Raw genomic sequence first — 13961 nt, 5'->3', positions numbered from 1 at the left:
TATTCATATTCTGTGCCTCTGAGGCATTTCGGACTATTTTTAGCCATTCGAATATTTCACTGCGACACACAAACACACTCATGCAGCGGATACAGAGACGTCTTCTATACACTATGTCGGTGGTATCTTCTTATTTTTCAGGGGCTATTTATAACATTTTCTTTTGGTATTTCCAATGCGAAAACTCTGCAGTGCTCGCTTCTATTTATTTTATCAAGAGCGTTATTTTTCACAGTTCTGTACATTATCACAGCTATCGTAGCCTGTAATCCTGGGCAGGATAAGCCAGGATAATGCACTTAAGCACATTTGTCATGCATAACAAGATGGATATATTTAAATATACATGTGTATATTGGATATCTTTAAATTGGATCGCATATTCATATCTATATGCACATCACTCTTTGTGTGTATGCACGAATTCACAGTCCATTCGTTGAATTGGGTGCGGACCCCACGATCTGATCCCGAGCGGTGTGCCGAATCACCCGTCGAACGCGACCGAAGCACCGCTCGTTGATTATTTTTAGATATTTAGCGCACTGAAAAATTCTTTCGGAATTTTCAAAGTGGTTACGAAACCAAAAAATTTCATCAACATTTTTTATATTTTCACAGATTTAACACTTGAAATCGTAGTAAAAAATCGACGATTCTTACTTCAATGCGTTATCCTTGCGACGTTCTATATGTATGCTGCGACTCTTTTATAAAAAACTCTATGCGAACTATATGGCTGAACAAATATATATATATATATATGTGTGTATAGATACCGTATATATATATATATATATATATGTATTTCTTTAAATAATATCTATTTTCCAACTGTTTCAAGTCATAATCCCCGAGACTGAAACCAAGACGTCGATCGTTTGTGAGGTGCGAGCGAAGAATGACAAAATATCTTTGAGAACGCGATCAAATAGCTGCACAAGGCGCCCGACACGAGAGCCACACGATCTTCGTGTGCGACTGCTCTCGCTCCACATGAGATATTTTTGCACTTTCCACGCGTATTGTAGTTGTGGAAAACGCTGAGAGAGCGCCAATGCGCTACACAACTTGGCAAGGGGCCTTTGAACAGGCAGCCAAACAGCTGGCATTCGAAACGGGGCAGCGGCTGGTAATTTGTCTTAATCTTCGAAACAGGCTCTGCTGGTTCGACTTAGTGGCAAAAATGTCATTAGCTGGACTCTTAGCTCTGCAATTAATTTAAGGCTTAGAAGATAACAGAAACATGTCGAAGAACCACTGAACCAAATAAACTATAAATTTTCCTGAAGCTGCTTTCCGATGTAGCAGCTCATCGCATCGACTTTGAATTACTTTCAATCTCATCGATCTCTATTTTAGCCTGCGCTGCTCTGCGCCCATAACCAAAGTCAAATTGCTGAGTTTTGTCCGATGCTCAACTAGTTGAGAGCTGGGCATGGGCACACAGCAGTTTGAGTTGGGAAAATCATTGGGTTTCCTCTCAGTTTTTCTCCAACAACCGATCGTTTCGGTTTCGGCAAGTGTTCGGCTTTTGAGTAAGTTGGCTAAAAATATAATACGATTTATTTTTGACACGTATTTTTCAACATTTTGTGCAGAACAAAATCAAAAAAGAAAATCTATCGAAATTCTAGATACTGTAAAAATGGACAATAAAAGTGCACTCAGCTCTTCGAACAACCTATCTTCTGATTCCAGTGACTAACTAAGGTACATTTTCTGTGATATGCCAGCTATAGTTTAATATTCTGCACATTCTACATATGCAAATGTTTTTAATTATAATTTTAATTTAGCTTTTGAAATGCTCTTTTTTCTTCACCTTGCACCTTCTTTTCAAATTTTCCACACAATTTATTCTGATTTTGTCTAAATTTAAAACCACATACATAAAATTTGGCTCGCTGCTGCTTTGCTACATATAAACTTGATTATTCATTTCGTGTCTTAATCATAGAGACCGAGATGCTGGTTTTTTCTATATATTGAAATTTAAAAAAGAAAGAAAAAAAACTTTCTATTTCTTTAGGTTTGTGGCAAAGCGTAAAGCATTTTCAGTCTTTACAAATTGCAACTCGAATGCGATTGAGTTGCGTTCGCTTTGACCTTATATGGGATGCGCATTGAGTGGGGCTCTATAAGGCGACCCGGTTGGCAATGCTATTGTAAGTACATAATTTATTTATACTGCACAAAATAATTGTTAACATGCTTGGCAATTTTTCGGACACAGTTATGAAATCACTAGTTACGCTTTAAGATGAAGAAGAAAGAAAAAATAAAAACCAGCAGGCGCAGCTGCCAGTTGGAAACTGTCACTGTTCAGATACAAATATATCTGTGGCTATAAACGTAGCTGCCAGAGAGATAAGCAAAAGCACGCAGCATATCCAGAGCCTACTTCTGAGTATCTGGCAGAACAACAACATGAAAATAACAAACAGTTAGCCGGTTCTGCAAGACAGACGCCGCAACAGCAGCAGGCGGCAACAGATTGCAGCGATGCGCTACAAAATGTATCTTGTAGTTTGCCGCCGCTGCTGTCAGCCTATCTGGCTGCCCCCTCTGACTATCTTATCGCACAAGATTTGCAAAAATATTCGCCCAATTATGTCATGACTGTAGAATGTTGTTTGGCACACAAAACAAGACAGCTGAAAGTCTTCAAATAAATCTTTTACTTTAATTAGTATTATTAATAGTACTTCTTTTTGCTTTTTAGTAATAATAAGAAAATAATGAAGGCAATTGCTTAGATTTAGTTTTAGTTGCTTTTGTTGTTGTTGCTGATATTGTTGTTGGGGTTTTAGTGGCTCTTAGTTAATTGTATTGTGTTGGGTGTTGGGGCCCCAGCTCATTGAATTCAACACAGTTTTTATATTTTATTGTTTGGGTGGGGCACTGCATTCAATTTACTGCAAACAAGAACAAGAAGAATAGTCGCATATCAATTAGGATCAACATTTTATGAGACAAACACATGTTGAATGATGCGGCATGCAGGATAGTTATTTTCTGTTTTATTTTTGGCTTGGTACATGCAGACCCAAAATAAACGAAACGAAATGAAATGATATGAATGCAATGCAACATGCACCCCCAACCAGGCAAATGAGCGACCCCAAGCTAAGCGCAAGTCAACATGCAGATACTTTTGTATCTTATTGCCACACAAATGCTGCAAGTGTGTATGTGTGTGTGTGTGTGTGAGTGTGTAGCAGCTGGCGACGCGTTTTAATTCGGTTTGCCAGTCAGCATAAGTATTAGCATCATATTTCGCGAGCGACGCAACCATTCAGCAAACCCAGAAAACCGAAACGACATATTGTTGTTGCTGTTGTTGCTGGTTGCAACGAGCTGCGCCTCAAGCTGCATGCCAAGCGGCAATTTAAGTATAAAATGTCCAAATGTGGTCGTTTTTCATATCAATTGTCTATACAATTAGATACAACAGTCGTTTGCTGATAGATAGTGACAGAGAGAGATGGAGAAAGAGAGGGCAGGGCGAAGTTGAAGCTGGACGTCTCTCCCCCTCTAGCTCTCTCTCTCTCTCCCTCTCTCTTGGTATAAATGAAAGTTGCAATGTGCTGCGATGCGGTGCGTGTGGTTGTAATCTATATTTAGTGATTTTACATGCGGTGCCTTAAAAGATATTCGAAATATGCACACACACACACACGCGCGCAAGTGATTGTTTGTGTGCGCGTCCATAGCCCATTTTGTAGGTAGCAATTTTCCAGATCGCTGGTGAAAATTGTTTTAAATGAATGTGTTTTTCTTTTTTGTTTTTTTCTTTCGTTCGATGCATTAGCTTATGAATTACGAATTGTTTAGTAAACAAAGCGAGCGAAAATCCAATTAAAACCGATCTTAACCCAATTAGCTGTTTTACCTGCTTGCGCCTGTTGGCCTTGCTGCAGCTGTGGCTCCTGGCTAAAGTCGGATATGGAAACAGTTTTGGTGCTCACATAGCTGATGGACTCAACTGTTGTCTCCCACTTCTGGAATGTGTTGATGGTATCGCTGCGCAGCGTACGCGTTGAGCCCCCAATTCGCTGCGGTGTCGTGGAGCGCAGCGACATGGTCGACGTGGCAGAGCCCAGAGATGAGCTGCCCGGCGATTGCGAGGCTGGGGTTGAGGATGAAAAGGATGCAGATTTGCGTAGTGGCGTTTTAAGCGCTTCCTGCTGGCTGGCTGACTGCTGCTGCGTCTGCGGCTGCTGATGATGCGGCTGCCCCTCATCCACATCCTCGGTTATGAGCAGGCTATCCGTTTGCGTGCCCTGATCTGCAATTATGTGAGCGGCCGCAATTAGAGATACGGAAATGTTTTGGCTTAATGGTTTTTATATGGCTGCATGCGCTGCATGGTTTTTAGGCTTTTAGTTCAATTAACAAACAAAGAAAAACAACCAAACTATGAAATTTCCGATCGCAGCCTGGCTGATTGTTGTTGTTTTTGGCGTTTTCTTTTTGGCAATTAGCGGCAAATTTACGAACTCAAATGCTAAAATGCGTGCGCGAATTTTGTTGGTGCTGAAAACTTGGCCTCAATTTCATTAAATTGAAATAAAATTCACAGCGTTCGCCGTGTTTGCTGATTTTTCCTCTTGCTGGTGCATTTTCAATTGTTTTCTTTCGCATATTTTTTTCTTGCTAATTTACAGCGTGCGTATAAATAAATCTGGTGCCAACATTTCGGCAATTGCTGAATTGTTGTTGCTTGGGAACTGGCAGGGTCAACGCGTGCCACAGCTATATAGCTATATACATATGTAAATCGAACAGTCTGTCAACGTAAGATTATGTAACTCAATTTTGTGCGCGCCTGCGATTTGATATTGATGCGTCTCGTCTGGTTATTTGGCTAATTAAAATATATACACATTAAATTTTGTATGCTCGCTAAATGCTCAATGTGCTTGGGTAAATTGAAGTGCTAAAAGTATCTGCCACATTCCGGCACATGAGGATTTGCGTAGTTTTCGCGATTTCTGGGCGTCTGCTTTATTACATTTCTCGTGGGCGGCCAGTGTAGGAAAACAATTTTACGATGCGCCCAACTGCTTATAATATCAAATGTTCTTGCCATCTACATCTACATATACAGATACATGTTTATATTGGCTTAAGACTAATACTCATTAAGCCCATGTACAATATGTGTAAAGATCGCAACGTTGACACACACTCATGCGGAAATATTTTATTATTTATTCAAGACAAGTGCCCACCGATGATGGCGCGCTCTTGCCCGAGTATTTTTCCATATAGTACTAATTTCTGAAATGCAACACTCGCCACGACGCAGTTGTGAAATTGACATTATATATATATTTATTTATATTGGATTTGCCAAGTTTTCAGAAGTCTTGAATACTTTAAAATTGCTATAAGGCTGCATTCCAATCAAGGCTGCATTTTGAATTTGAACTGGATGAATTGAATTTATCTTTTTACTTCACAGAAGAGTATACAAAATATTTAAAATCAAAAATATTTTAGGTAGATCTGTCACCAAAGCGTAAATAACTTTGGCCCCAAGAATTGCATTTATCTCAGGTTAATCGATAGATGCCAATTTTGGGTAGATAAAATATCTAGCCCCCATCTTGCATATGGAAATATTTAAGGCTTGCAATATTTTCAGTGCAGCGGGCAAAGGTATTTAAATTAAATTTTATTTTTTTCAAAGCTTCAAAAATATATAACAAATCAAGATTTGAGGTAAATTGTGGATTTAACAAGTTGATGTGAAGCGTACCACCGACATTCAAATTATTGGCTTGCAGTCCTTATTTAAAAATATTCTTAATTTTAAACCAAAAAAAAGTGCCAGGTCCACAGATATCCCTCAGATAAGCTATTGGTATAGATTCAAATTGAAATTATTTGATTTCCAAAGATTGGACTTATGAGTTGGGTTTGCCACCGAAATGGAGGCTGGCAAAACGTTGAACAATTTTAAGTGGCAAACGAAAATCTGTGTGTGACTCGCGTTGAGTTCATTTTGTTATTTTTAGAAATTGCCTAATTAATTTAGAAAATCAGAGAAACAAAAACCATCAAACGAATGTTTGTATAGCTGCGGCATATTCATCACACAAAAATTCGTATTTTCTTTCGATCTCCGAACGGGTTTTCACCGGATTTGTGGACATTTTGAAAACGCGTAGTTATAATCGCAGTAAAGTTTTCATACAGACAAAATAAATAAAACCAATGCTGGTATATGTTTGGACTTAGCAAGCACAAAAGCGGGCCTCGCATTCGATTTGGAGAAAAACAAAAACATTTTTAATATCGCCTGGCAAAACATTATGGTAGAGTATGTGTTTATATATTGAACAGCATGCGAAATTTGCGAATGTGCCAAAAAAATGCTGCACAAGGCCATCAGAGCTAAAAATCAAGTTGTGCGATTTTTAGTTTTTCTTTTCAAACTGAAAATTTATGCTGCCACAATATGTTGTCAGCTCGTTGCGCAGGAAACAAAGCATTTTTATGAATCATTTAAAAGAAAATTTTGAAAACATATGGGCATCAACTATAGTATAGGTTAAAATGCTTCGGTTTTTGTATGGCAAACCAATTTCAAGAAATTATCGCGCAATTATGTATTTTATCAAGAGGTGCACTAAGTAATAGATAATTGTAGAATAAGTGATTCAATTTTTTTGACTAGCATCCAAATTTTATTGTTGCTGTTCTTTTTGTAGTTCAGGTGGCCCAAAAGTACACGAGAATTGGCAGTTTGGCAGTTTGACAGGCACTTTGGGCCCACGCATTTGCCCGAAGTGTGTCATCCGAAATGTTTTTCGAATCAACCGGCTATAAATACGCCTCTTGCCAATCAGGTATTGTTTGGTCAGTGTCAAGGACTCGGACTAAATTTTGGACTAGTTTCTAAGATGCTGTGTGGCACCTTGACAGCCTCATGGGCCTGTTAGCTGGCGTGTGTTTATTGTGTCTGGGCTGTCGTTGTACGAATTTCTCGCATATTGCGCGGCTTATTCTTGGCAAGCGTTCGCATTGCACATCGACGGGCGAACACTTTGAAAATTTAAAGAAAAATAGATAAATAAACATTGTTGAAATTCAAATAAATCGCTTATGAGCAGCACATTCAAACAGTCAACAAAAACAACAACAAGTTTGTCGGTCAGTCAGCCAACCACCCACGCAAGGCCCTCCGCTCCTGGTCTCTTAGTAAGCAAACCAACAACATTTGCTTAAGCAATTCCGTTTTGATTTTTCGTATTTTGAAATATTATTTTTTGATAAATCGTATTGCCTTAATTTTGCGACAGCATGTTGTTTTAAAAAATACTTGAATCTTTTAATGAACCATCTGCCACACTAATTAGCTGACCTAATTTTTAGGCTCTAAATAGTTGACAAGTTAACCCATTTCGCATTTCAACCGAAATTATTGATTCCTAAATGAAACTAGTCTAAATACTCTATAACTTTTATATGCATTACAAGAGCCCACACTTATATATATGTCTAATGATCCCGCGTGTCTATATAATTTATTTCATATTTAATTGACTAAAACTAACAAAATTCTTGGCATTTGCACTTAAGAATTAATGATACGCTCTTAAGCCTTGAACACAATTATATAAACATAAATTTGAAAAATTATTTCCTGTACTCAAATACACATGCTATTTATCCATGTGTTTAACATAAATCAGATACAATACATTTTCAAAAATGATATTTCGATGACGGAGGATCAACGATCAGCTAGCGCCATCTTACGCTAAAATGCACTTCGAAAGCTTTCGAACGTAGAGCATAACTTTTTCGAACTGACTGCGCACATATTAACGTAGAGGGCGCCAGCAAAGTAGCTTCTGGCGCGCATTCAAATAAAAAGCGATTTGCGATCGGCGATCAGACAAAAAATGTTCTTGTACAAATTGTTAGAGAAACAATAATATGTTTGATTCGAAGTGATTTATTTGAAATGTCGACAAAAACACAAGTAATACTATACGCCCACAGCTGTGTATACAGTGGGACTGCCAGTTTTGATCCGTACGGTCGCAGGTCCAAATCAAAACCAAATAACAAAATTAGAGACACGCACACACAATAAAATGTAAAACTTTGGCATGAACAAATCATAAATAAATATGTATATGTATATATAAGTTATTTAAATGTGTAGCTTAATATCTAAATCCACGATTTGTGCTCGAAACATTCAAACTTCCGCTGGTGCTGGCCGTGCCCAACGGATTCCTGGCGCTGCAAACGTAGCTGCCGTTGTCATCTGCAATGAATCAAAAATGTTGGTGGAGGGATGTCAGAGTGATAGGTAGGGAGGAGGAGGAGGAGAGGGTAGAACGATTAATGAGCTCGCCGGGCAGTCGAATTGCAATGGCTGGGCAACTTACCCGGATAGGCCTGGGGCAGCGTTAGACGGCACACGCCGTTCCGGTATTCAATGACATGCCGGCTGCTTTGCTCCAAATGGCCCCCGTTGTGCGTCCAGTTTACCTGCGGCTGCGGATGCGACTGCACAATGCACTCGAACCGGGCAGTGCCGCCCACGCCCACCGCAATATCTTTCAGGGGCTGTGCCATAGATAGATAGAACAGAGAATTACCAGGTTTAGTAAGTTAAGCGACCCGGTTGCCCGGGCACCCAGGGGGGCCGGGAGCTGGGTTAATGACTGCGCTTACCGTTATGAATAATGGCGGCCTTTGTGCCTGTTCATCGCGATTCAAATGGGCATTGACGGGCTCCGTATTGGGCAATTCCGGCACTAATGATGTTGGAGAACCATTAGAAACTGCAGATTTGGCTTAAAGCAGCGTCCATTAGTGGGATTAACGCACAGGCAAAGACAGACACAACACAACAACGAGCTTTTTTTTTTTTGTTTTGATTTTTGTTAGAATATTTTCACTTTAAACACAAGACACAAAACGAAATGCGGTTCATGCAACAACAGAAACGAGCACAGCTTGGGTTAGCATGCAGTTTGATGGGATTAGCTAAGATGCACTTAAATCAAGTATACGCCGCGTAGCGCAGCTGTGGCTGCTACTCACGACAATGCAAAGCTCAAAGCGGTGATCAGCAGCAGCTCTGATCTTATAATTTTCTCTAAAACGGTGTGATAAGTCTTAGTTACCAAATACCCTGTACACAAAAGCAGACATACACTATGCAGCGCATATGTCATTTCTTTTTCCTTTTTCATACTGGGTATAGATACTTAATTACTCATTACACATATTTTAAGCGCACATTTTTAAGACATGCCGATTGAAAAATTTTGACAATCGATAGTTGCTATCGATACCAAAATAGATTAGTGTACGCAATCAATGCGCTGCTGCTGAATGCGATCAACGAAAATTACAACAATAATGTGTCCTAGACTAGATGACAACATCGATATATAGCCAGTTGCCTGGTTGGATTGGCTTCCCGCCATCTGTACCTGTGCGCACCAGCTGCTCGGGCGGCAGACGCGGCGCCTGCGCGTGCAGTCGATCTAGATGAATATCGAGGCTGTGGCAGCTGGGCAGACTGTAGCGCTTGTGGGCGAAACGTGGCGCCATTGGCGACCTGGTGCGCCCATAACCGCGACGCTGCGTCTCGCTGTCGGAGCTGTAACCATGGGGCGTGGCACTGGCACTGGGCTTGGCCTGGGTGCGCTCGTGCTGCACGGGTATGATTAGTTCATTGCCAGCGGCAAGTTTCAGAGGATACGGCGAGTGGCGGCCATTGTTATTGATGGAGTTGTGGGTGCCTTTGCTGTTCCACTGGCTGCTCACAAACTTGTGGCCCTCGCCGGGAAAGAGTATGCCGAACTCATAGCCAAAGTCGTATTTGAAATAGATTAAACCGGTATTCGGATCGACGCATTTGGTGCCTGGTTATGTGATTTTTTTTTTTGTGGTTGACAATTGGAAAGGTTTGTACAAAACTTAGAGATAACATATACAAAACTGGTTTTATGGGCAGTTAGTTTGATGCGCAAAAAGAATTTCTTAAATCTTCAATCTCAAATCTAAAATCTCAACCAATTAGAATGGAACCAATTCATGTGTTTGGGCATGCAACGCCCATTTCTACTGTCAGTTTGGTATTTAGAAAAAGCGTCACTGTACTTACCGTATTGCGAGACCCGCGACTCATCCCTGTAGGCCTGTGGCTGGTTGCTACCCTCGCTGGGCGCGCGTCTAAAGCCAGGACGCAGAACGTGACCGTTCGAACTGCTCTGCTGGCTCTGCAGATCCCTGCTGACATCTTCGATGAACTGATGTGACTTCTGTAGGAACGTAGAGCCCATACGCTTGCCCTGACCCTCGGCCTGCTCATGCAACGTGCTGTAGCCGTAGCGCGGCAAGGTGCCCGCTCGTAGCTGCTGCTGCTGATCCGTCTGGTCCACGGAGCCATCCTGCTGCCGGCTGCCGTACTGCTGCTGCCTCATCGTGCTGTTGCGATTGAGGGACTGGGTGCGATGCTGTGTGGTCACGGTGCTGCCGCCGCGTTGCTCCTTACGCAGCGTATTCACATCCACGTGTATCTTGCTGGGCATTTCCGGACCACGGTCGAACTCCATGGGCGAGAGCACACGTTCATAGGTGCGCGGGAGGCTGCAGGAGCGACCCGCAGTCTGCGGCGGAGCCACACGGCGATAGCCCTTCGTCAAGCCATCGCCGTATGGTGACCAGAGCGGCTGAATGCGTGCGCCTTCCACTTCGCTCTCGTAGTCGCTCTCCCGGAACTCGCCTGGTATAAACTTGGTGGGCGTGGCCGGCGGTGGCAAATGCGATTGACGCGAGGGCGTTCGACTGCCGGCCGGGCTATAGGGGAACGGCTCCAGAGCTGTTTGCGGCGGCTGCTGCTGCTGATGTTGGCTGTCGAAGTGAATGACGCGCTTGGTCTGCTGCATATTGACAACCCGCTGGGAGCTCTCCGTGGACTCGTGCATCTGCATCACATTCTTCGTCTCGTGGGCCACCTTGGCCATGTGCATGGGCGCACCTGCTACCGCATTGTAGTACATGGTTGGGCGTGAGCTGGGCAGCGGCTGCTGCTGTTGCTGTGTGGCGGCTATAAACTTGGCCGCCACAGGCTTCGGCTTGAAGACATGTTGTTGCTGCTGCTGCTGCTGACTTGTCTGATACTGCTTGGAGCTAGTCTCGGTTTTGATCTCGTGGCGTATCTCCTTGCCAATGGGCTCGAATTTGGGGCGCGTATAGCTGCCCAGCTGCGGTGGCGTCGGCTCAAACTCCATGGGCGAAGGCGTCACCACCACCACCGGCGATTTGTGACCGTTGGCAATGTTGGTGCGCGGTGTGGGCGTGGGTGGGAATACCACGCGATAGCCCTTGATATCCGAGTCCGATTCATTGGCTCGCGACACCGAACGGAAACGCTCATCCACCTCGCTACTGTAGTCGCTGAACTCCGCCGCGGGCGTCTTACGCTGTGCCGGCACCGGGCTGGACGTCACCAGGGGCGTGGCATTCGATGAGTACTTGGTCTCATGATGGGTGGAGCTGCTGCTGCTCTGCTGCATGTTGCTCGTCATGCTCGACGAGGTGTATTTGTAATTCTGCGAAAGAGAGCATTCCGATTAATGTTCAAGATCGAAATTATAAATAAACATAGTCAAAAGATAACGAAAAAGTATTAGATATCAGGCGAATGCATAAACATAATAAGGTATTTGGTTAAATAAATATACAAATTCATTTGAAAATGGTTTAAGATTATCACACGAAAATGCACTATTAGGCGAATCATTTAAACGATATAAAATAAGATGAGGTATTATTTTTTTTGCCTTTGTGACATGTGTACAATTAGAGAATACATTTCTTTTCGAACGATTGCTCCAAGGATAGGAATTTGTAAATATTTTGGAATAATTACGACTTTTAAATGAGCTCTACAATGGTAAAAATTGCGATATATATTAATATTTAAATGGGCTAAGCAAACGCATAGTTAAAATGGCATGTCGAATGAGAGTTAGGGGCAAGCCAGCTTATGAGAATGGTTAGATAAGGACAACAACAAGAGTGAGTGAGGGAGCGAGACAACAACAAGGTGACAAGTGGTACAGGACGCAGCCAGTTTCAAGTGCTACACATAACAACGACAACAACGGCAACAACAACAATGACAACAACACACACACATATATATATACGGACGTATATATAGAGACTTGTTTAGAAAGGTCTATGCGAACCTTCGCCTCCTGATTGTAGCTCGTTTGCTGAGGAGCCTGAGCCTTTGGCGTAAAGTAGAGCTGCGCCGGTGGCTCTGGCTGCAACTTGGCTTGCGTTGGTGCAGCGTTCGTCGTTGACGAGGACTTGGTTTCGTAGAAGCTACTCTCTGACTTGCGATAGCTAGAGTGCTCCTCCGTGTCCGCTGCGTAGCCACTCGACTTGAACGATGTCTCCATGGTGGCCTGTTGCTGACGCGCCCGATTGCCCGGCTCGTCGGACTCGCTGCCGCTGTACTTGTATCGATCGCTCTCGTAGTCGCTTTCGTAGTGTGCGCCCAGGCGAGTGGGCATGACCGGTGGCGGTGGGCGGTAGACGGAGCCGTTGGATTTGGGCGCCGTGACAGGCGTTAAGGTGGGCACCGAATGCGGCAGCACCTTGCTGGGACCCTGTAGGAGATTCTGTTCCAGTTTCTGCTCCATGCTCTCCACCAGCGAATGGCGACGCGCTTCATCTTGCTGCTTGGGAGCATAGCAAATCTCTGGCGGTGTACCCGGCTCAAGTTCTATGTTCACCAATCGGGTAATTGCAGCCGGTGCAGGCGTCAATGGTGCCGGCTGCGTAATAGTTTTGGCCACCTGCTGAACCAGGAAGGGCGCATTCAGCTCCTTGGTGGGCGTGGGTGTGGCCAACTTGGCGATGCTGATCTGCTGCTCTGTTTTCTGCTCCACATCGCTCGTGTAGCCAGCGGTGCCGCTTGGCGTCCACAGTTTCGACATGGCCACGCCTTCAGCCGATGGCTTCGGCGATGGCGAGCGCGTATTTTGCTGTGCAGGAGTCGCCAAGACCGCTGCCGGCCGCACAATTGGCTGTCCGTACTCCACCTTGATCTCTTTGGTTAGTGTTGTTTCATGCTGCACGCTCTGCAGGTTCAGGGGCGGCGGAAAGACGGGCACGCCACCCTGTGGTGGTGGCTCTCTTGGCTGCACTTCCTCCAGTATCTTGATCTTTTCATGGATGAGCGGCTGCTTAGACAGTTGCTTCTCTGTTTTTGGCGTGTAACAGAACTCAGGGGGTGCTCCTGGTATGAGATTCATGCTTCTCAGCTCCTCTGCCAAAGTCTGAGCCTGCGGCTGACGCACCACCGTCTCCAAAGGCCGAAGTCCCATGGGCTTAGGTCGGGTTTCCTCATCAATTTTCTTGAAGTACTCAAAGGATGAGGACGATTTATGTTCGCTGGTGCTGCTCTCATATCTGGTGTTGATTTGCGTCTGCAGCTGCGCTTGTTGTTGTGGTTGTGGCTGTGGCTGCTGGCCAAAAGTCGTGGCTACAACGGGCGTACAGGGCTTGGGTGGCACTGGCGGCGGGGTTTGTGTAACTCCAGTTTTGTAACTGGCCTGTGTATCGGTCTGATCCATGCTGGCAGTGTTGTTGGTGTTGGTGGTGGTGGTGGTTGGTGTCTTTGGTCGCATATTCAGCTCGGGCAGATCTAGATTTGTCGATTTGTGCTCTAGACGCATTGTTGCCTCGGTGGTGCAACGATGCTCAGTGATTACTTTCGACTCGGACAGGCCATGCAGATCGTTGGCAGTGGTTGCATCGGTTTGATTGGTCTGATATGACTGGGGCTCTGTCTTGAAGTGGTTCTGTGGTGGTACGATTGATGATATACGATATGTGTGTATGTGTATATAGTATATGTTGTTGCATGAGAACCCATGTGTGTGATGAGCAAAGCGAAACGA

The 13961-nt window shown here is 43.8% G+C and overlaps 1 protein-coding gene across 29 annotated transcripts in view; it reads right to left on the bottom strand.

Moving 5' to 3' along the window:
- sls (sallimus) overlaps positions 1 to 13961 on the bottom strand; it is a 143834-nt gene that overhangs the window by 84748 nt on the left and 45125 nt on the right. For 19 of the 29 annotated variants that reach the window (XM_070208463.1, XM_070208475.1, XM_070208462.1 and 16 more), the window contains 3 exons: positions 12240 to 13862; positions 10148 to 11597; positions 3896 to 4291 (listed from right to left, as the gene is read on the bottom strand). In XM_070208463.1, coding sequence (XP_070064564.1) covers positions 3896 to 4291; positions 10148 to 11597; positions 12240 to 13862 — 3469 coding nt within the window. Of the gene's footprint in view, positions 1 to 663; positions 898 to 3895; positions 4292 to 7956; positions 8291 to 8414; positions 8596 to 8703; positions 8787 to 9470; positions 9906 to 10147; positions 11598 to 12239; positions 13863 to 13961 lie in introns of those variants that run through there. The other 10 variants (XM_015175830.3, XM_002047402.4, XM_070208468.1 and 7 more) reach the window with 8 other exon arrangements.

Source organism: Drosophila virilis, chromosome 3 (genome assembly GCF_030788295.1).
Source record: "Drosophila virilis strain 15010-1051.87 chromosome 3, Dvir_AGI_RSII-ME, whole genome shotgun sequence".
NCBI classification, from domain to species: Eukaryota; Metazoa; Arthropoda; class Insecta; order Diptera; family Drosophilidae; genus Drosophila; species Drosophila virilis.
Note: the sequence above shows the minus strand (reverse complement) of the source record. Positions and strands in the feature narration are given on the sequence as shown.